Genomic DNA, 23,187 nt, shown 5'->3' with positions numbered 1-23,187 from the left:
GGTAATCGCAATCCATGAGAATTATCCTCAGATCTTTTATGAAATGATCAAAAGACTCACCACTCCGCTGGCGCCTTTGTTTCAGTCGGTGCCTGGCAACTCTTTTGTTCTTTCTGGGCTGCACATAGTTCTGGAATTTGTTCAGCACTTCCTGCGGGTCGTCTTTCTCTCCTTCCTCCCAAGATAGAGTTTGGTAGATTTGACGACCTTGTTCGCCGATCCACGTTCCGAGCCATCCTGCTTGACGAGGCTTCGTTATGTCTGCGAGCGGCCCTGACAAGACAAAACTGACGTGATTTCTGAACCGGCAAAACTCCTGGTAGAGATCCAGACTCTCCCAGTCGATCGAGGGATGATCAAAGTTCGGAGATGCCATATTTATGGAGACGAATGGCGGCTTATGGCGTGAATATCAACGAACTTCTGACACCATGTAACGAACTCAAGCAGACTCCATCGTGCCGGAAGCGGAAAGCGCGTTTATTGACGCGGTGATGATTCACTCGTGTCTGACGAATAAGCGCGTCCGATAAACCACAACAACAATGCAAATACAAGTCAGAATAATACGTTACAGTTCCGTACCTAGTCAATGGCGAATCTCCATATGGCGATCCGCGAATGTCGCGGTTACAAAGTAGAAACCGCCGTCATTTCCTCATTCACTTGAACTCCATATCTCTATTTTCATTCCAAACTGCATAACTCCAATCACAAATTAAATAGCATTGATATAAATAAAATTAACTTTTACCAACACTTCCAACAAAAAAACAAAGTTTTACCAACAAAAAATAAACTTCTACCGACTCCTCTCTGGCCTTGCTCCCCCAGCCCTGTCTGTGCTCTGTCCCCCAAGTACTCCTACAGGTCTCACAAGATCTGCCTGCAACCCTCTTTGGTGAAACTGCTAAAATCAAGATTCTCTGCTCACCTTCACTCTTTCATTCCTCTTTTCTCTCACCTTTGGAACAAACTCCCTCACTCTCTTCAATCCCACTCATCCCTGGGGGAGAATCTCACTCAGGGAGAGTACACATCTGTGGGTTTTGAATGGGGAGGGAGAGGAATAGGGCAAGAGTGAAGGTGTGTGTGTGTGTGTGTGTGTGTGTTCGCCTGATAATGTAAAGCGCCATGAGGGTAGTTTACTCTGCTTGATGGGGCTATATAAGACTCCTTTATTATTATCCCTCCAGGTCTTTAAAACAACTGTTCACCACCATCTCTTATCTTCCCCCATCCAAAACCTTGATCTTTTCTACCCCTGTTAATTAACCCCAGATCCACTTTTCTGAAATACCGACTTCTTTCCTGTAAGTCCTAGCAGTGTCCGTTTTTTTTTTTTAACCTCCCCCCCCCCCCCCCCCCCCACCAGCCCCCTTCCCATGCCTCCTCCCCCAAGCCCTCTACCTCTCACAGATCTCCCGATGTCCCTGCTCTCAAATGTTGTACTTGTGTGCTTTGCCCTCTCCCCATCTTGTCTTCCGCTCCCTTTATTTCGTCTTGCGTATCCGTTTCTTTTTTGTTTTCTTTGACATTAATGTTAGCTCTTACACGAGCCTCGATCTTGTATACAAATAACAACAACAACAACAAAAAAAAACTACTCGTGACAATGAAATATTGAAATCCATGCTGATGTTGCATCCGGATGTGGAGTGCAGTCAACCCTCGTTAATCTGACCCCGTTTAATCCGGAAATCTCGCTATCCGACCAAAACGTCAATGGAACAGATTTCCACTATTCAATTTATCCCTCTAATCTGCAAAATAGTTTATCCAACAATCTCGCTAATCCGACATTGGGTGCTGGGAACAAAGTAGTCCGGATTAACGAGGGTTGTCTGTAGTTTGGTTCAGGTCCGGATCCAGATCTGGCCCATAGGTGGGATACAAAACGTAAACCGTTCAGCCTGGCGGAGCTATGCTCTCTATCGAGTGCCATTCTAGTTCTTGTTTTTGTAAAGATGTCATCTGGCGACGGATTGTTTTGTTTGTTCTAACCTCTCCAATGCTTGCCTGATTGAGCAATTTTACACTGTGCTTGGTAAAGCCAGATGGCCGATCAAGTGGAGGTTATGCGCAGCATCACGAAGCTTCCCAATGTGAGCTACCCAGTGCTGACACCAAACCTACAGGGCTTCAAAGCTGCTGTAAGTGTAGCACTTTGGCAAGTCCAAATTATTGAGCATTTTCCCATTCAACTGTCGCTTTTTTGCATATACCCTGGGATTTTTTGCTCGTACCATGGATTGTGACAGATGAATGCCGGTGCCAAGGAGGTTGCCATTTTTGGAGCAGCATCTGAGTCATTTTCACGGAAGAACATTAACTGCTCCATCGCTGAGAGCATAGAGCGTTTTCAGGAGGTGATGGATGCTGCTCGTGTTGCTGGGATACCTGTCAGAGGGTAAGGTTTTGAGAATGTGAATGGTGGGGATATGAGTAGATGAGACGTAATAGATTGGGAAGTGGAAGAATGTGGAAAAGAAATGGAGTTTCAAGATTTCAATACTGTACAAAGATTTAAGGTTGCATTATTGAACCGTTTTGTGTAGGTGGTTTTATCAACACATAGCCAAAGGTCCACATGCCGTTTGGTCAAGCATTAAATCATCCGAGTTTTTAAATCGTCAATATATATATATATTTCCGAGTAACACCCAAGCAGCACGCAAGACATTTTGAGATTTGTGGACAGAGGTTATGTTTTTGCCCCTGTTTTGTTTGTCTATGAGCAGGATATCTCAAAAAGCTATGACCGGATTTGGATTAAACTTTTTTGTTGTTGTTGTTATGTTGCCTCAGTCGGTTCTGGTTGAACAGACCGGTGGCATGAAGATAGTCGATTGTTCTCGCAGGAGCGACCCAGAGATCCCTCACATCCACAATGTGCTCTTGCCTACGTGAAGCCAGGACCACGCAGTCTTCCATGATGTGTTTTATTGTGTGTGGAGCGGCCTGGCAGTGGTTGCACGTGTCGTCAGTAGTGTCATCGAGTCCATTTTTGTAGTCTAAAGGTTGTGGGTGGTGTCCACAGTGAAAGTGTGAAAGGTGAACATGATCAGACCTGGGGAGTAGTTTATCTATGTTGTCAATGGGTGGGGTTTTTTTGCCCAAGATACTGTTTGGGCCCAGTTTGGTTATTGCATTTGTGGTGTTGTGGGTGTGGATGTGTTTTTTGTAGTTTCCGTTGTTCGGTGGGGGAATGTTACGTTGTATTTTATTGTATTTTATTCCCACAGGTTAATGAGTGGCCAAAAATATTGGCACCCTTGCACTTATTTCAAATGTCACAATTTTCTCTAAAAACAAGTTGAAATTGACAAAAGTATTTGGTCTCCACAATTCTTTTTTCACTGTTAATATTACATAATCTTTGTTTTTGATTCAGAACTTAATATATCCTTTTAAATCAGAAAATAAAAAGAAATGGCATTGACAAAATTATTGACACCCTAGACTTAATATTTGGCAGCACAGACTTTGGACAAAATAACTGCAGTCAAGCGCTTCCTATAGCCATGAATGAGCTTCCTACACATCTCTACTGGTAGTTTGGCCCACTCTTCTTGTGCAAACTGCTCCAGTTCTCCCAGATTTGAAGGGTGCTTTCTCCCAACTGCTTTTTCAGATCTCCCCACAGGTGTTCAATGGGATTTAGATCTGGACTCATTGCTGGCCACTTCAGAACAGTCCAGCGTTTTGTCTTGAACCATTCCAGGGTGCTTTTTGAAGTGTTTGCGGCCATTGTCCTGCTGCAAGACCCATGACCTTCCACGGAGACCCAGCTTTCTGACACTGGGTTGAACATTGCACTCCAAAATGCCTTGGTAATCTGATTTCATGATGCCATGCACACATTCAAGGCACCCAGTGCCAGAGGCAGCACAACAACCCCAAAAGATCACTGAGCCTTCTCCATGTTTGACTGTAGGGAACGTGTTCCTTTCTTTGAAGGCTTCATTTTGTTTTCTGTAAACATAGAGATGATGTGCTTTAATAAAAGCTTTAATTTGGTCTCGTCTGTCCACAGGACATTCTCCCAGAAGGATTTTGGCTCGTTCACGTGTGTTTTCTAAAACTCCAGTCGGGCTTTCTTATGTCCCTCTCTCTGCAGTGGGGTCCTCCTGGGTCTCCTGCCATAGAACCCCCTTTCATTGAGTTGGTCACAGATGGTGCGAGTTAAACTGTCGTTTGCTCATTTTAAATAACACCTCATTGTGGCTCACCCAATCACCATCAAACCTTTTGTCCGCCCCATCCTTCCCTTTCTCCGAGCTATTCTGAAATCTCTGACACACCTTCAACAGCTCTCCCTATCTCTTCCACCTCTTCCACATCTTACCCTACCCCTCCTCCCCCCTGTTCTGTATCTGATGCTCCCCCTTCCTCTTCATTAACGGTATGGACCTCAAACATCCGGGGCCTTCGTTCAAACTTAACTGATCTCTCCATACAGGTTGCTTCTGTCAAACCAGACGTGATCTGCTTAACAGAAACTTTCCTCCTTTATGATGTCTCTGATTCCATAGTATCTCTCCCGGGCTACTCCCTCCTCCGGTATGATAGACCTGAGCCTCGTCCTGGAGGCGGGGTTGCTATCTTTATCAAAAACTCTCTTCCTCACTCGCCCTGCACTGCACTCTCTCCACCTCACCCCCAGGAATACCTCTGGCTACGGCTTCCCCTTCGCTCCCACCTCTTGTTCATATGTGTGTTGTACCGTCCACCAAACAGTGATGACTCCATCTACATCTCGCTGTCTGATGATATGGACCAACTTCTATCTACTCATCCCAACTCTCTCTTCCTCATATGTGGTGATTTCAATTGTCACCATGCCAGTTGGCTGGGTGTGGGTACCTCTCTCACCAGCCATGGCTCTTCAGCAAAGGACTTCTGCGACTCACTGGGACTGACACAATCTGTCAATTTCCCGACCCGGATCTCAGTCAACGGAACATCTTCTCTTCTGGACTTGGTTATGACTAACTTCCCTGAAAATGTCTGCTGCTCTTCTTCTGCTCCGATCGGATCATCTGATCATGTCCTTGTTAAAGTGGACATCTCTCTGACCATCCTCAGGGAGCCTGCTCAGCGTCGACGAGTCTGGCATTTCACTCAGGCCAACTGGCACGGTCTTCAAGCAGCCATCAATCATCTGGACTGGTCTCCCATCTCTACCACCTCTGACATCAACTCATCCTGGGAATTCTTCCAAAGTAAATTGCTCTCTCTCTCATGCACAGATTTATCCCATCTCGTCTTCAGTTGTCATACCCTTCCTCCCGTCCATGGTACACGGAATCTTGTGGTGAGGCTGTTGCCCAGAAACAACTTGCCTTCGTCTCCTGGAAAGCAAATCCAACGGAAGGAAATCTCATTTCCTTTCACAAAGCCCGAAACAAGTGTGTGTCCACCCTCAGGAGAGCCAGGAAACAATATCTCTCCATTCTCAAGACCGAACTCTCTTATCTGTCTCCCTCTTCCAAATCCTGGTGGCGTCTGGTCAAATCCGTTTCTGGTGTTTGTTCCCCCTCCATCCCCTCCCTTACCTCAAACGGCTACACAGCTGACTCCGCACGTGAAAAAGCTGAATGCCTCAACTCTGTGTTTGCCACTAAATCTTGTGTCCCAAACCCATCCCTCTCTGTACCCACCATACCCAGTCGTACCCTGCTGCTCCTGGACTCCGTGTCCTTTCCTCCTGACAAGGTGGAAAAGTTTCTGTCAACCCTCGACTCTGATTCTGCAACTGGACCCGACGGCATCAGCCCACGGGTCCTAAAATCCTGCTCTGCTGCTCTATCTCACCCTCTCTCTGTTCTCTTCACCCTCTCTTTTGCTCAAGGTCAACTGCCATCTGCTTGGAAATCAGCCAACATCACCGCTTTGCACAAAAAAGGTGCAAAAACAGATCCTAGCAACTACAGACCAATCAGCCTTCTCCCAATTATCAGCAAAGTCATGGAATCCATCATTGCTTCGGATATGAAATCTTTCCTCTTCTCCAATGGCTTGATCTCTGATCATCAATTTGGTTTCAGACCAGGTCACTCTACTCTGGACATGCTGCTTCTGCTGTCTCAACAATGGATGGAGGTCCTCAATGCCAAACAGGAAATTAGAGCTGTCTCCCTCGACATATCACGTGCCTTCGACACGGTCTGGCACCCCGCTCTGCTCACCAAACTCTCCTCCTTTGGTATCCATGGAAATCTCCACGCATGGCTGGCGGACTTCCTCTCTAGTCGTCGTCAACGTGTGGCCCTGAATGGGTTTCTCTCATCTCCTCTTCCTGTTCAGGCTGGAGTTCCCCAAGGCAGTGTTCTGGGCCCCGTGCTTTTTCTGGTCTTCATCAATGATCTCTCTGACTCTCTCGAAAATCCTCTCTATCTCTTTGCTGATGACTCCACTCTCTGCCGCTCCATTCCTCTTCCCTCAGATCGGCAGTCTGCTGCCTCCTCACTCTCTGAAGACCTGGACAAAATCACAGACTGGTCAAACAAGTGGAACATGTCTTTCAATCCTGACAAATCTCACACTCTTACTATGTCTCTCCGAAAAGATCGACTGGACAACCCTCCCATCTACTTTCTCAACAATCCTCTCCAAGAAGTTCTGTCGCTCAAGATTTTGGGTCTCACTATCTGCCATGATCTTTCTTGGGAAAACCACATTTCCAAGCTGGCCTCCAAAGCCAGTCGCCGACTGGGCATCCTCCGTCGTGCGAAGTCCTTCCTCGGCACACCTGAGCTCCTCACCACATACAAGGCTTTCATCCGCAGCTCAATGGAATACTGTTCTCCCCTATGGGCCGGTGCTCCTGCCTCACACCTAGCTCGGCTTCACGCTGTTGAAACCAAAGCTTTCAGAATTATTGGAATCTCCCGCGATGAAGCTATCTCTGAGGGCCTTTCACTCACTCACCGCAGGCAGGTAGGTGGTCTTTCTGTCTTCTACCGACTCCTCTCCGGCCTTGCACCCCCAGCTCTCTCTGTGCTCTGTCCCCCAAATATTCCTACAGGTCGCACAAGATCTGCCAGCAACCCTCTGATGGTTAAACTGCCGAAATCTCGGCTCTCTGCTCACCTTCACTCTTTCATTCCTCTTTTCTCCCGCCTCTGGAACAAACTCCCTCACTCCCTTCAATCCCACTCCTCCCTCCAGGTCTTTAAAACAGCTGTTCACCACCATCTCTTATCTTCCCCCATCCAAAACCTTGATCTTTTCTACCCCCGCTAATTCACCCCAGATCCACCTTGTTTGAAATTCCAACTTCTTTCCTGGAAGTCCTGGCAGTGTCCATATGTTTTATACCTCTCCCACCGCTCCCTTCCCATGCCCCCCCCCCCCCAAAGCCCTCGCCCTCTCTCAGATCTCTCGATGTCTCCATGTCTCTCGGTCCCTGCTCTCAAATGTTGTGTTTGTGTCCTTCCCCCTCTCTCCCCATCTTGTCTACCGCTCCCGATGTTATATGTTTTATGTGTCGGTTTGTCTTTCTGTGTGATTAATGTTCGCTCTTTCACGAGCCTCGATCTTGTATTAAAAAAAAAAAAAAAAAAAAAAAAAGTGATTGAGTACCTTGTGTCTGAAGGTCTGCTTGAATCTGTTTGGCATTGATCGAGATGCTTTCTCCACCATTTGAACAATCCTTCACTGCGATCTTCGATCAAGTTTTCTCTTGCGGCCACATCCAGGGAGGTTGGTTACAGTGCCATGGGCCTTAAATTTCCTGATAACATTGCGTACGGTGTACAAAGGAACATCAAGGTCTCTCGAGATGGACTTGTAGCCTTGAGATTGTCCATGCTTGGCTACAATCTTGTGTCTGATCTCCTCAGACAATTCTCTGGTTTTCTTTCTTTTCTCCATGCTCATTGTGGTACACACAGTGACACAAAACAGCAGAATGACTCCTTTTCTCTATTCAAACTGGTTGAATGAGTGATTTTAAAAATATATATATTAGAGGCACCTGCATCTCACCAATCACCACCTTTTTTTTTTTTTTTTGTATACAAGATCGAGGCTCGTGAAAGAGCTAACATAATCACACAAAAAGACAAACCGAAACACAAAAAACAAGGGGAGCGGCAGACAAGATGGGGAGAGAGGGGGAGGGACACAAACACAACATTTGAGAGCAGGGACATAGGGAGGACTTGGGGGGAGGTGGGAGAGGAATAAAACATATGAACACTGCAAGGACTCTGGGGTGAATTACCGGGGGTAGAAAAGATCAAGGTTTTCGATGGGGGAAGATAAGAGATGGTGGTGAACAGCTGTTTTAAAGACCTGGAGGGAGGAGTGGGATTGAAGGGAGTGGGGGAGTTTGTTCCAGAGGTGGGAGGAAAGGGGAATGAAAGAGTGAAGGTGAGCAGAGAGCCTAGACTTTGGCAGTTTAACCATAAGAGGGTTGCAGGCAGATCTTGTGCGACCTGAAGGAATATTGGGGGGGACAGAGCACAGAGAGAGCTGGGGGAGCAAGGCCGGAGAGGAGTCGGTAGAAGACAGAAAGACCACCAACCTGCCTGCGGTGAGTGAGTGAAAGGCCCTCGGAGTTGACTACATCGCAGGAGATTCCAATGATTCTGAAAGCTTTGGCCTCAACAGCGTGAAGCCGAGCAAGGTGTGAGGCAGGAGTACCAGCCCAGAGGGGGGAACAGTATTCCATTGAGCTGCGGATGAAAGCCTTGTATGTGGTGAGGAGCTCAGGTGTGCCAAGGAAGGACTTCGCACGACGGAGGATGCCCAGTCGGCGACTGGCTTTGGAGGCCAGCTTGGAAATGTGGTTTTCCCAAGAAAGATCATGGCAGATAGTGAGACCCAAAAGCTTGAGCGACAGAACTTCTTGGAGAGGATTGTTGAGAAAGTAGATGGGAGGGTTGTCCAGTCGGTCCTTTTGGAGAGACATTGTAAGAGTGTGAGATTTGTCAGGATTGAAAGACATGTTCCACTTGTTTGACCAGTCTGTGATTTTGTCCAGGTCTGCAGAGAGTGAGGAGGCTGCAGACTGCCGATCTGAGGGATGAGGAATGGAGCGGCAGATAGTGGAGTCATCAGCAAAGAGATAGAGAGGATTTTCCAGAGAGTCGGAGAGGTCATTGATGAAGACCAGAAATAGCACAGGGCCCAGACCACTACCTTGGGGAACTCCAGTCAGAACAGGAAGGGAAGATGAGAAATCCATTCAGGGCCACACGTTGCCTACGACCAGAGAGGAAATCCGCAAGCCATGAGTGGAGATTTCCCTGAATACCATAGGAGGTGAGTTTGGTGAGCAGAGCTGGGTGCCAGACCGTATCGAAGGCACGTGATATGTCAAGTGAGACAGCTCTTTGGAAATTTCCAAAGTAAAGGAGAATTACCAGCTTGAAATCTCATTATTTCTAACAACTTCTAAACGGTGCAGACAGAGTGGCCATCGGAGTTCTCGCCAAAAGTCGAAAGCACATGGAAATTTAACTCCGGAAGATTCCGGTGAAGAAATAAACGACGCTCTGCCATACAGCCCAGATCGGTGGAGTGTTGCAGTGATGGTTATCCTTCTGGAAGTTTCTCCCATTTCCACACAGGATCTCTGGAGCTCAGCCAGAGTGACCATCGGGTTCTTGGTCACCTCTCTTACCAAGGCCCTTCTCCCCCGATTGCTCAGTTTGGCCGGGCGGCCAGCTCTAGGAAGAGTCCTGGTTGTTCCAAACTTCTTCCATTTAAGAATTATGGAGGCCACTGTGCTCTTGGGAACCTTCAATGCAGCAGAGATTTTTTTGTAGGCTTCCCCAGATCTGTGCCTCGACACAATCCTGTCTCTGAGCTCTGCAGGCAGTTCCTTGGACCTCATGGCTTGGTTTTTGCTCTGATATGCATTGTCAGCTGTGAGACCTTATATAGACAGGTGTGTGCCTTTCCAAATCATGTCCAATCAATTAAATTTACCACAGGTGGACTAATCAAGGTGTAGAAACATCTCAAAGATGATCAAGAGAAATGGGAGGCACCTGAGCTAAATTTCAAGTGTCATAGCAAAGGGTCTGAATACTTATGTCAATGTGATATTTCAGTTTTTTCTTTTTAATAAATTTGCAAAACTTTCTAAAATCCTGTTTTCTCTTTGTCATTTTGGGGTATTGAGTGTCGATTGATGAGGGAAAAAATGAATTTAAACGATTTCAGCATAAGGCTGCAACATAACAAAATGTGAAAAATGTGAAAGGGTCTGAATACTTTCTGAATGCACTGTATGTGGATACCAAAATATATTTTTATTTCAACAATTTTCTGGAAGAAATGGTGATTTATTTGAAAATGCAAGGGTGCCAATACTTTTGGCGATGACTGTATGCCTGTAACTGTAATGCAGTAGTGGATTTGTGTGTGTGAAGTTTGTAATGAAAAGTTATTATTCTTGTAGCCACTGTGCCATCGAAAGACAAACTTTACATTCTCTCTCTGGTTTAGGTATGTCTCCTGTGTGGTGGGATGTCCTTACCAAGGAAATGTCTCCCCGGCAAAGGTTGCTGAGGTGAGTCCAACCCCGATTCTTTTTTTTAATCTTTTTTTTTTTTCAAATTATAAGGGATTGGGGGTAGGGGGCAGCATATAGCTTGTAATGTCAACCTTGTCATTTGAGTATCAGACTGTGGCATTGTGGATGGAGCATCTGATCAGAGTCTGGTAGGTCGTCAGTTTGATTCTGACCATGTCCAAATCATATCGCATACGACAAAAGTGGAAACTTTTGTGACATGAAAATGTGTTTGTGCGTTTTTAATTTTGCAGAGCTTTCTTGACGCACAAGACGCATGACAATCTCAATGATGTTAACCATGTGAAACCCCAGGGAACATTTACAAAGGGAGAAAATAACTTTTAGTGTAACAAGAACTGAAGAGAAACAGGCATCAAAACATACTTTATCATAATCTAATGTTTACGAACCTGGTGTATATCGTACAAAACCAATGAAGCATTGTATGGAACCAATGAAATACGGATTGCAAAATATAGTACAAGAAAGCACATCAAATCATTACTTAATTGAATGCAGAGATGAGTAAATCCAGCCTGGAGCATTGGATATTTTTATTCATTCATTTATTCACCGGCCTAGGCATTGCTGTCTCACAAGCTAGTATGGGAAGTTCACCCATACAAGCTTTCAATGTTTCCTCATTTGCGGCATGGACAGACGGTGCATCAAGCCCTGCTTTAAACAAACTTGCAGGTTTCAGGAAACATTGAAGTTCGTCGTCTTTTGAAATTTGCTCACAAACGATGAAGCACATTTTACCTTGAATTGTGGATGCTGAAGTATGGTACTTTAGTTGCGAACCGCGTAGACCTACACTCCATGTGATAGCCAAGCATTGTTGCTTTCTACTCACGACTGAACGACTGGTAACTATATAAGTACTGTTACGTGCTCCTCCCCGACCCCCTGGTCACGGTGTACCTCCGAGCCCCGAGAGGAGTCACGGCAGAAAAATGTGTTATTCTGTATGTCAAAGATCTATGGTGAAGCCACACCAATTGTTACAAACCAACAGGTATTGTATTAAGATCACACAAGAATAACAGTACAAAAACAATAGTAATCAATTGTACAACAAATAGTATATCATTCCTATAATGGTACCATCAGGTTCGTACAATATAACTCACTGTGCTCCAAGTGAGCGAAAAGAAGAAGATTCCCAATGTCTCTATTCCCCGGCTTCAAGCCAAAGTCGATCCGCTCCAGCGATCGACAGATCAATGTCCAATTGAGACCAGAATCCCGTTGGGTTGGCAGTTGCAGTCCGGCTGCCAAAGATGTGCAAAGGCGCCCTCCAGGCGCCTGGGAAATCCAAAGGCGCCCTCCAGGCGACTGGGAAATCACACCCTCGGGTATGGACGTTCCACAGCTCGCAGTCGGCAAACCTCAGATTTACCTTCAGGTATATCCGCGTTGCACACACACACACCAGATACGTCTGAAAGCGGTGAAAACGGCTGACGTGAAGCAAAGAAAAACCTTGCGCGACGCGCAAAGGCTGAAGCGAAGCAAAGAAACCTTGTTCGACGCACATAGCGTGCGAGTCAAAATGGCCGACGGCCATACTCGAGATGTAACGGCAGTCCAACGATTCTCTTCGGAATCAACCGCAACCTGACACGCAGGTTGATATGTCACAGCGATAACAACTCTGTCGCAGGAATCCCTTTCCTGGGAAACCCAAAGTTCACTCGTGACTCTTGCTCGCCATCGTTCGCTCTAGACCTCGAAGCGACGATGCTTCTTGTCCGACTCCACTCGCTCCGCCTTCTTTTTCTCCTCTTCCTCTTCGTCGCCGTCCGGTTCCTGTTTTATTTAAATCATTGACCTTTTGACAATAATAATTGCTATTTCCCTCAAACAACAATAATAATAATACATGGAATCAAAAATGTTTACAGTGGATGAAAACCACAACAACGGAAGTGACGAATCCGTAACAGTACGGCACACACATTCTTTGTGTGCCCTGGTCGTGCAATTACTATTAAAAAGGCAAATATATTCACGAGTTGTTAAATTTGCGCTTCTCCATTGTAGCACGAAATGCACGAAAATTGATGTAGTGCAAAGTTTTCCACTTTTGCGGTGCAGTACTTTAAAAGTGATAGTTAGACCTGTGTTTACATTGACGATGCATTCTTGTTGGGTGCGACAAATATCAAAACCTAAAAGCAATTTTTCTCACAATAATTAATGGAATAAGATAGGGATGCGTTCCTAAGGTCGCCACTTCAGGTATTATATTTCACTTTTTGTTTCCCGTCGCACCGTGGAGCGAAAGGGGAACTATGGTTTTCCCCTCCGTGCGTGTGTGTGTGCGTGCGTACGTGCATGCGTGTGTAAGCGAAGGGCCGAATTCTAATTTGGTTTGTGGGTGCAACTTGGCATAAGGAAGAACGCTATTGAAAATTGGGTCGCCACGTCAAAATCCAAGATGGCCGCCGCCATGTATGTCTGAACCTTGTGAGCGGAATATCTTGAAATATAAACGAAGTACCAACTTCTAATCTGGTGTGTGGGTGTATCTACGCATAAGGAAGAACACTATTGAAAATTGGGTCGCCACGTCAAAATCCAAGATGGCCACCTTGCGTCTTCCACTTTGTCAACTAGCATCACTTCACCGACGGGGGACCTAGGCGTAACGCTTGTTACGTATGATACTACCCTTTTTTTGGTTAATGACAGTTATATTCAAGTACACATACATATATATAAAAAAACAATTACCAGACATATTTAAATAAAAATAAACCTCTTCTGGAAGTGGCATCCATTCAACGATTAACATCTAATTTCACTTCCAAGGTAACACTTTTACTATGCCTGATTGCCAATCTACAGTGCAGTGCATTTCTTTATGTGTGAAGCAAAGTACAGCAGTTCTTTTGGCGATTTTGCGATCTCCCTCCCGATTTAGTACTTTTGCGATGTATTCTCACATCTTTATCAGTCTTAAGTTCTGAAAATGCTCAAGAATAAAAGGTATGGCTTTAAAGTGACAAGTGTGAGTTGAGGTTCCACAAATTGGGTCGTGGTATTAATAATGTGACGACTTTAAAAAAGGGAGACGAAACTCAGTGTATTACTGTATGTGAAGCTTCATCACGTGACGCTCAGCATTTAGAGGATAGAACATGGACAAAGCCTGTGTGCTGTCATCCCTTAGTTGAGGAAGTGCGAGAGGAGGATGGAAGGGGTTTGATTTCTGCTTTATTGTCATGCTGACTGCAGAGAAAAGTGGCGTCGCTGACAGCCAGATTGCTCCAGGAAGTTGTCATTTTTTCCCAAGGTCACCGGCTGATTGGCTGATGTCTAAAAAAAAAATAAAAAAAATGATGTGTGCCATTGGTTGTTATCTACATATAGGGGTTTCAGAAGGTGAAACGGAGTCCTCAAGTCTCAAAGTATCCATCTCCGTTTCAGTAAGGGATCATGATCTATGGACCGAGGTGTGATGTTTTCTTGTTCTCAAGCTTTTGTTCTGAGGGATCTTTTTAGGATCGTTGCCGAGTCCTGGACAGCTTCCAACTGTGGTTCATTTGTAGTAATATTACCAGGGTGGTTTTCAAGATGTCGGTGAGGCTCTTCTTCATCATTCCTGTTACTCCAACTATCTGGTACAATTTCGTCACTTTTCAGCTTCCAAGATGTTTTCACTTCATTTGTGAGGTCTTGGTATTTGGTCATTTTCTTGATTTCTGCATCGTTTCGGCCAAAATCGCTGGGTACTGACATCTCAATTTGCAATGCCGTCTTTTCTCTTTTGTACCCAAGTGTACTATATCCGGGCACAATGCTTTGTTTTCTATCTTCACACTCTATAGGATCTCATCAGGTCATATGTGGGCGTCATTTCGTTGTTTTCAATTATTGCTTTTTGTTTGTTTCGATGAGTTTTCTGAAACTTGGATTTTGAAAATTTTGCAGATGTGCCTGTGGTTTGCTCTACAAACTTTATTGTGTTTTTGTGTGTACAGCTGCTTTGACATGAGATTTTGGTCCACATCCCTCTGACAAAATCGGACATGGGAGGCATTAAAATGAGCTCCGTCCGACCGATCAGTCCATGTAATTTTGTGCACACGTTATTTCAAAAAAACGTTGAACATTTAGCTTTCATATTGCAGATGTCTATTCCTCACAACGTTATTTTAACCTGATTAGATCATGGCGGATTGGCTGAATTATGTTGCCATGACAATCATCTCAGTAATCTGGCGTGTGTATGCAATATTTCAAAAACTAAGTGGTGTTGGTTTAGGCGTTAGGGTGTGTGTGTGTGTGTGTGTGTGTGTGTGTGTGTGTGTGTGTGTGTGTGTGTGTGTGTGTGTGTGTGTGTGTGTGTGTGTGTGTGTGTGTGTGTGTGTGTGTGTGTGTGTGTGTGTGTGTGTGTGTGTGTGTTGTGTTTGTTTGTTTTTGCGCTGCACTTGCTACTACCTCTGATGACTCTTGTCATCTGAAGACTCTTGTCATCTGAAGACTTGTCTTCCAGGTGGCAAAGCGGATGCATGATATGGGATGCTATGAGGTGTCTCTGGGAGACACGATTGGAGTTGGTACGCCGGGCAGCATACGTGCTATGTTGGTTGCCGTACTCCATGAGCTTCCTGCCGGCGTCCTTGCTATGCATTGCCACAATACGTATGGCCAGGCTCTCGCAAACATCTTAACAGCATTGCAGGTATGATCAAGTCTGTCATCCTCTTCTCTATAGGTTTCTTCCATAGCAACCGTTTTCACACCACAAGCGAAACTGTGCTGTGATGAATCCTGCTGTGCTTAGCAGGGGATCGATACAGTTTTGGAGAAATACTTTGAACTGAGACGTTCTCATGTTTTGCTGTGTTTAGCAGGGAGGGGATTGATGCAAACAGAGTGAAAACAGTATAAACGATACGTAAATGAAGTTTTCATTGTTTTATCCCTTTGTCATGCCATGCACGATGGAATGTGGTGACACCAAGAAGCTTTGGTGTGATGTGTGTTCATCATCGTAGATGGGTGTAAGCGTTGTGGATTCGTCAGTTGCGGGCCTTGGAGGATGCCCCTATGCCGGAGCAGCATCGGGAAACGTAGCAACTGAAGACGTGCTCTACATGCTACATGGGCTGGGGATAGATACGGTGAGTTTCCGTGGGGATAATGTCATTTGCAGCACGTAACTGCTGGTTTGCATCACTGCTTGCTGGGAGGGTGACTCTGCTGCTAATGCAGTGCCCCCCAGTAGGTTAGAGCACAAAGTTGTAATTTGTTCAGGGTGCTCGTGATGACTCGGGACCTCTTGAAGAAAGACACGATGGGATCCTTAACACCCACGAGCTAGATAAAGGCAAATTGTTGCTGTGATGCATATTGTAAGCTCGCAACGATTTGATTTCCACCTCCTCCTTTCCCTCTTTCCAATGCTCTGCCCACAAGGGAGTGGATCTGCAAAAAGTAATTGAAGCTGGAAATTTCATCTGCAGAGTTCTGGGCCGACCCAATGGCTCCAGCGTAGCTACGGCTACTTCAAAGCTGTAAATTCATAGTTTTTTTTATTTTAGAGTGAGTTCATATGAACAGCGTCCCATCGTCCCAATGAGTTTATACGAACAGTGGCTCTAAATGAGCGTCACAAATGTTTATTGTAATTGGTCTAATGGTGGATCTGGGCATAATCATGAGATGTCGTGTTAAACAGGACAGACAGACCACCAAGTTCCAAGATGTCATTGTGAGTACAGTATTGCATCTTGGATATTAAACCACGATAAGCAAACTTATTACATTTGCACTTCTTTGGACATGTTTATTTATATATAAAAAAGGACGTTGCCCATTGGTCATATTCCTATGTTGCAATAGCTGTAAGGCACGGTTGTTGTTTTTCTTTCCCGTGACATTTCAGAAGCCGTGCTGCAGTAGTAGTTGCATTCCGCTAATAAAGGATTTTTATTCGTATTGATGAATAACATGGATTTTTTTTTTTTTTAACATGAACAATTCCTTTCGTTAGCAAGATGTGAAAAATTCACACATCCCTCCATCAGTGTTCATGCAGAATCCTCGATTTAGACCCAGCTCGATCATGTGATTATGAAGACGCATACAGTACACCGATTATGTAACGAACTCACGCCTTTCATTCATTCGTGCATCAGTACACGGTGGGTGTGTGCAGTTCTTCGCCCAGAGCTAGGTAATGGCATCTCAGTGCTGCCACCTGTTCTTCGTGTTTCCGAACCGCCTCCTCATGCCGCTGTTCGCTGCGGGCCAGCGCTTGCTCCCAGGCGACCCGTCTCCGGGCTCTACCTTCCTCCAGTGTTGCATTCTAAATGGAATGCAACACGCCATTATTGTTCACCGCTTCGTCTCTACGATCCACTAAGGGTACATCAACAGCAGTTGCACCCGCTCGTCATTGTAAAGTGAACGAGTCCTCGGTAGGCAAGCTGAACTTTCTCTTCACAAAACCGATTTTGATTTGGAGAAAAACTGGATTAAAAGCTTGCTTCTACCAAAGATTAAATACAACATTGAATTACAGCCACAGTTCAAACGTCGAGTGATACCCGAGCTTGTGAAAGGATTTTTCAAAAATCTTGGTAATATATCACCTCATCGGAGCTGTTCTCACATTGCAGGATCCGACTGCTCATGTGGTTCACGGCTTGCACTGCACGACAGACGGGGTGAGAACTAGCTTGAAGGGTTTTGGTGAAGTTGGAGAGAGGTGTGGGAAATTAGGCCTGAGGGGACTCATTTTACCCATTCCCTGATGCTGAGACGGCGCAAAAAACGAAGCCTTTTCCACTAAACCCGCGGCAAAAAAATTTTTTAAATTTTTTTTTGCTTTTATAAAATAAAGAGAATGATATTGAGGAACTTTGAAGCAGCGATTACTTTACAAGGACCCCAACTCACAGCGACTCAGGACAGCGGCCATATTGCGCGTGGTTTCTCCATCGGGAATGAGAGTGAAACTCATCTCCGTCACAGCTCGTGCAAGCTTCTCTGCTTGCTGCTCCTCTCTCCAGCCTCGTTTTTCCTGCTCCCACACAGCAATTGAGAAGGCGAGGCGAATAAACCCGTGTGTATTGTAAATTGATTTGTGATGCGAGGCCTCCGACGTCAAGGCAGGTAAAAAAAAAATGCTCATTGGGAGAAAGAGGCCGCAAGACGAGCATCGGCTAGATTCGGTGAGCAGTGTGGGGTGGCAAAATGAGATGGGGTGGGTTTTTTTTTCTTTCTTTTCTTCCAAAATGCCTGCCACACGTCAGTCAATTAATTTGGCAAACCCTTAAACCTGTCGCCTCAACACTACTGCTTGCTTGGAATGTGGGAAATCGTGGTGGTAATTAAACTGGCCTGTCATAGCTCAAATGTTGGGATGTCAGAATTGTTGAACACATGAGTTTTACATATGTTGTATTGCCATAAATCTGTGACGTTTTTCACCATCCACAGAAATGGGGAAGATGTGAGTTGCTTGTTCATATATTAAAAAGCTGAAGTGGAATCCTCTTCTTGAATAGCGACTCGAATAATCCCTCCGGGTAATGACAGAGTTGAGGCAGTGTGCATTAGTGGTGAACAACAGAACGTTTTGAAAGTCTTAAGCTTGTTTAATTTGAAATGCACTAAGAAATTAGAACGACACTCGGTGGATTGCATACCTCCGCCAGGCTGAACAGTTTGTTTTGTATCCCACTGACAGACCGGATCTGGATTCGGACCCGAACCAAAATCAAATCGGCTTCTTCTTGTCACCGAACCAATTCGTCCCCCAAGTTTAGTCATAACTCGTCCACAACTTTTTGAGATGTCCTACTATATATCGTTTTTGGCCCTATCTCCCAATGATGAAGAATCGCTTTAAAATTCTACTAGACGGATCCGAATCCTGATCTTCACCAAAATCGAATCATTTCGTCCTTGTCACATGCACTACCAAATTTCTTCCGAATCCGTCCACAACCTTTTTGAGATGTTCACAGACAGACAGACAGGTGAAAACCTTCGGTGGTGGACGTAATAACCTGTGGGCAAAGTGTAGTACCTGTCAGCCCCCCTTATCAGGGTAACGGTCCGCAGCCATGCGGTTTAAATGGCAGTTGGCTCTGCACATCTGGTGGATGAGAGTCCAGTCAACTCCAACAGCACGGGCGGAAGAGGGTGTATTCCCCAACGGCCAGCAGAGGGACGGAGAGGAGTAGCGACCCTTTTGCCATTGAAAGGCAATGCCATCATTGCCCGAGGAGAATCGACATCATCATCATAATAAACAGACTTTTCATTGTGTTGGATCGATTAAGGTGTTAAATGTCAAGTTTATAATTTCACTATGATAAACCAAGTAGTTTATATTGGCAGTTTCCAAAGTAAGCATATGCAGGTGCAACTGTGGAAATTCCAACCCCTTTGTCGGGATTGTGTCCTTTGGTGGATACTGCTCAATAATAATCATAAGATGGAGTTCAACTTGTATGTTCTTTTGCATATACTGTACATATGTCGTGTTCTGTCCATAGGAGGAGGGAGGTGGACAGGATTTGCGATCGTGTTATTCAATCGAGTCGCTGCCTACCAAAGTACAGATGAGAAGATCTTCCAGATGCTCTGATTGTCCAATACGGGGATAACGTGGTGTTGATTGCTCATAATGCACTGGCATCTGCACCATAGAGCGAAGGCATTGAATGGTAGGCCGAGTGGATTCGTGACGCATATTTGAGCTGTTGCTCCCAATGTGACATTGGTGCACTGAATAATATATTAGCTTATAGAGGAGCCCTCACTGCCAAAGGCATGCCCACCATTGTGGAGGTGCTGGACAATTCTGTGAAGGTACAGCTGGGTCATGAATCTATTTGTGGACTTTCCTGCGTTGCCCATGCCATGAGACCTGTGAAGGAAGAAAAAGGATCTCGATAAATCAACTGATGGCAGACTCGAGATCAAGTTCCAACAAAAGCAATGACTGACTTCTGGGTCCAAGTCTGAGGTCGGTGGGTCAAACCCCGGCTGGGTCATACCAAAGATTAAAAAAAAAAAAAAAATGCTCCGTGCTGCTTCCTTGCTTGACGTTCAACATTTAAAAGGATAAGGGCACAGACAACCCCCATAGTTTGGCATCTGTGGGGAGGGGGAAATTCCTCCTTCGGAAATGCGCCAACGAGTGCGACGTGAAATGCGACACCATTGTGGTGGCGTCGCCGGTACCTAGAATGCCCATGGAGGTGACGACACTTTCCCCAAAGATCAGTGGCTGTGGTTGTCTCGTCTAACAGTTCTTTGTTGTGTCTTGTGTACAACCACCGTGACAAGGCGTACCCCATAGCTGTAGCCATTGTTGTTGTTTCGTTGCAGGTTACATCACTTTCTGGAAGCGTGGCTGTGCCGCTGATGCAGTGCCCCTGTTACCAGTAAGTTCGTACTCATTTTGCCGACCTCGAAAGGAGAAAGGGCTGAGTCGACCCACCTGGTGTTTATTTCAAGGGCACGACAGGGGCTCAAACTCAACACCCTAAGATCTTAAGCCAGCCATCTCCTAACCGGTAAGCCACCACCAGGCTATAAAGCCATTGTTAAAGTTGGACAAATGTAAATGTACAATGAAAGTAAAAGCTTAAATTGTAAGCATGTTATTGTAGTCATGTGTATCATATATATGATATTGTTTACGTGTACGATGACAGCATACGTGCAGTTAGGGGGAAGGGGTCATGTGACAAGCGACAGGTTGTTTTGTACCATTACCGAGTTTATTTACAGGAAACACTCAAATGAAGAGTGACACCTCAACTCTATTTCAATTGACCCACCAATGGTAGCCAGTCATCTTACAGCTGCAGGCACTGACCTCAAACTCCTTGACAAAGAACCTTGTATGTCCTTGTGTAAAGACCTTGTGGTCCAATAAACGGCTGTGGATCTCACCAACATCTGCACACATTGAGCTGATCAATCAGATGACAGAAAATTCGTCCATATCAAGAAATGTGAAGCTGAGACATCCAGCATTCAACAAATTACGAATGGACTCAAACTCGGCGTGCAAAGCTGACCACTTAAACTGCAGAAACTCATCTTTAATGTCCAAATAAAAGTTTACATTAATCTATACGACTGAGAATTTGTTAAAGTCGATACAGTAGTCGGTCTTACAGCATACAGGTACCGAGCTTGTGCCGCTGCTTTGCTTTGGCAGAGAGGATAATCACTTTAAGTTTGTGTGTGGTAGGTACTGCATCATGGAGTATGTCATCTGTCACAGGGAATGTTAAGCTCGCTATTTTATGTAAAAGTGAACCGAAATGATCATGCAAAAATATTTATAAATAACTTTATTTTGCCCAATATACTGGTTGAATCTTTCAGTTTGTGTGATTAATGTTAGCTCTTTCACGAGCCTCGATCTTGTATACAAAAAAAAAAAAAAAAAAATGGAGTATAGGATTGAGCACCTTGTCTCATTAAGAAAAATCATGACCCACAAGGTGTCAACTGCACTTTTGAGAGGGTTATCTTCTTCGTTCCCATGCAGCACAGGGATGTGGGGCAGCATCACTGGCTGTGGGCACAGCTGTGCCACTTGATGCAGTGCCCTCTGCTGATTAGGGCAGGAATATGTAATTTCTCCATGGTGCCCGAGATAGCTCGCTGACTCTTGGTGAAGGACACCGTGAGATCTTTGACATCCACCAACTAATCCAGCAGACGGGACGCCCAGTTTAACGTCCATCCGAGGGATGGCACACACTGATGAATCACCCTGCCTGTGAAACACCAGGATGACAGTTTATAGCTGGCTCGGAATTCGATGCAGGCGAGACAGCTCAGAAGTGAGTGTGTGTACCTGCAGGACATCCTGTGAGCCCTTGACAGGGACATGAATTTCTCAACATTATTTTAAGCAACCCAAACGATTTAACATTCGCAGTTCATCCAAGCACTCCGAGCAGAGCACATGAAACCGAGCACACCGAGCCGAGCACATGAAACCGAGCACACCGAGCCGAGCACATGAAACCGAGCACACCGAGCCGAGCACTCCGAGCAGAGCACATGAAACCGAGCACACCGAGCAGAGCACATGAAACCGAGCACACCGAGCAGAGCACATGAAACCGAGCACACCGAACCGAGCACATGAAAGCAAGCACACCGAGCCGAGCACATGAAACCGAGCTGAGCACATGAAACCGAGCACACCGAGCAGAGCACATGAAACCGAGCACACCGAACCGAGCACATGAAAGCAAGCACACCGAGCCGAGCACATGAAACCGAGCTGAGCACATGAAACCGAGCACACCGAGCCGGGCACATGAAACCGAGCACACCGAGCCGGGCACATGAAACCAAGCACACCGGGCCGAGCACATGAAACCAAGCACACCGAGCCGAGCACATGAAACCAAGCACACCAAACCGTGCATATGAAACCGAGCACACCAAGCCGAGCCGAGCACATGAAACCAAGCACACCGAGCCGAGCACATGAAACCGAGCACACCAAGCCGAGCCGAGCACATGAAACCAAGCACGCCGAGCACATGAAACCAAGCACACCGAGCCGAGCACATGAAACCAAGCACACCGGGCCGAGCACATGAAACCAAGCACACCGAGCCGAGCACATGAAACCGAGCTGAGCACATGAAACCGAGCACACCGAGCCGGGCACATGAAACCGAGCACACCGAGCCGGGCACATGAAACCGAGCACACCAAGCCGAGCCGAGCACATGAAACCAAGCACGCCGAGCACATGAAACCAAGCACACCGAGCCGAGCACATGAAACCAAGCACACCGGGCTGAGCACATGAAACCGAGCACACCAAATGGAGCACACCGAGCAGAGCACACCAACACTTTTTATTTTACCATAGGCCTACCTCATTTGTCATTTTAACTCATTTGTTTAAAAAAGGAAGGCTACTTACTCTTCGACTCAGAATTTGATCAATGTGATATTAAACACCCTCAGGGAGCTAAATATCAACACAAAATGCCAAAGTTCCCATAACTTTGTGTCGATCAAGGTCACATTGACATTGTACGTCCGACGTGCGACATTTCGGGGGTTTGTGATTTATCCAAGACGAGCTGAATCCATCCATGTTCAAACATCTTAACTCTACATTTAGGGCTTAAAAGTGATTTCCTTTTTCAAAACGTTGGATACACTATCACTATCACTAACACTATTAGACTTCCAATAACTCAAATGTTATTCTTTGTAAGGGAACTCGTATTATTTACGCACCTTTGATTATTCTCTCCATGAAGAAAATCACTTCCGCCTTTACATCACGTGATTCTTTTCTGTGGAAAGAAAGCTGTTATGTTGTATTGATTTGGGAGGTTTCGCATATTTTAAAATGTCGTACTATAAATATAATCGATAGATAAGATTGATATATTATATATTAGAAGGACTTCAGAGCTATCCCATGATGCCGTGCGCGACACCGTGGTCATGCTATTCACTTCCTTGGTAACGGTAGCATCAGTAGCGCGACAATCCCTACAACCTCGCACTGTTATCTCGTTATTCTGACGACTGCAAGTCTGCAATCGAAGCTTACGGTAATTGTTTGGCCTTGTTTACCTTTTCTCGCTTGTTTCGTTTGCCAGGCAAATATGGCGCCCGCG

General features: G+C 45.5%; 2 protein-coding genes across 4 annotated transcripts in view; one reads left to right on the top strand and one right to left on the bottom strand.

Moving 5' to 3' along the window:
- HMGCLL1 (3-hydroxy-3-methylglutaryl-CoA lyase like 1) overlaps positions 1-16,486 on the top strand; it is a 21,893-nt gene extending 5,407 nt beyond the window's left edge. For 2 of the 3 annotated variants that reach the window (XM_068108353.2, XM_068108354.2), the window contains exons 4-9: positions 2,058-2,153; positions 2,262-2,410; positions 10,465-10,528; positions 15,039-15,227; positions 15,544-15,669; positions 15,965-16,486. In XM_068108353.2, the coding sequence (XP_067964454.2) occupies positions 2,058-2,153; positions 2,262-2,410; positions 10,465-10,528; positions 15,039-15,227; positions 15,544-15,669; positions 15,965-16,066 (726 nt within the window). In that variant the 3' untranslated portion in view covers positions 16,067-16,486. Of the gene's footprint in view, positions 1-2,053; positions 2,154-2,261; positions 2,411-10,464; positions 10,529-15,038; positions 15,228-15,543; positions 15,670-15,964 lie in introns of all 3 variants that reach the window. The other variant, XM_068108355.2, reaches the window with a different exon arrangement.
- Positions 16,152-23,187, bottom strand: BLOC1S5 (biogenesis of lysosomal organelles complex 1 subunit 5). Its single transcript, XM_068108356.2, has 6 exons — positions 23,144-23,187; positions 22,799-22,857; positions 20,388-20,470; positions 17,450-17,573; positions 17,143-17,201; positions 16,152-16,856 (listed from the first exon to the last, which is right to left on the bottom strand). The coding sequence occupies exons 2-6, from the start codon at positions 22,815-22,817 to the stop codon at positions 16,683-16,685; spliced, it is 459 nt and encodes a 152-aa protein (XP_067964457.2). The 5' UTR covers positions 22,818-22,857; positions 23,144-23,187; the 3' UTR covers positions 16,152-16,682.

Source organism: Myxine glutinosa, chromosome 2 (genome assembly GCF_964187855.1).
Source record: "Myxine glutinosa chromosome 2, kmMyxGlut1.1, whole genome shotgun sequence".
NCBI lineage: Eukaryota > Metazoa > Chordata > Myxini > Myxiniformes > Myxinidae > Myxine > Myxine glutinosa.
The sequence above is the reverse complement of the archived record's forward strand: the minus strand, read 5'-3'. Positions and strand labels throughout refer to the sequence as shown.

Bases quoted from the DNA above. Each gene is read 5' to 3' on its own strand.
- BLOC1S5 (XM_068108356.2), bottom strand. The intron at 17,574-20,387 runs GTCAGTGCCTGC...GTGTGGGAGCAG, and splicing joins TCTTTGTCAAGGAGTTTGAG to GAAAAACGAGGCTGGAGAGA. The intron at 16,857-17,142 runs GTGATATATTAC...CATTCCATTTAG, and splicing joins GTGAGAACAGCTCCGATGAG to AATGCAACACTGGAGGAAGG.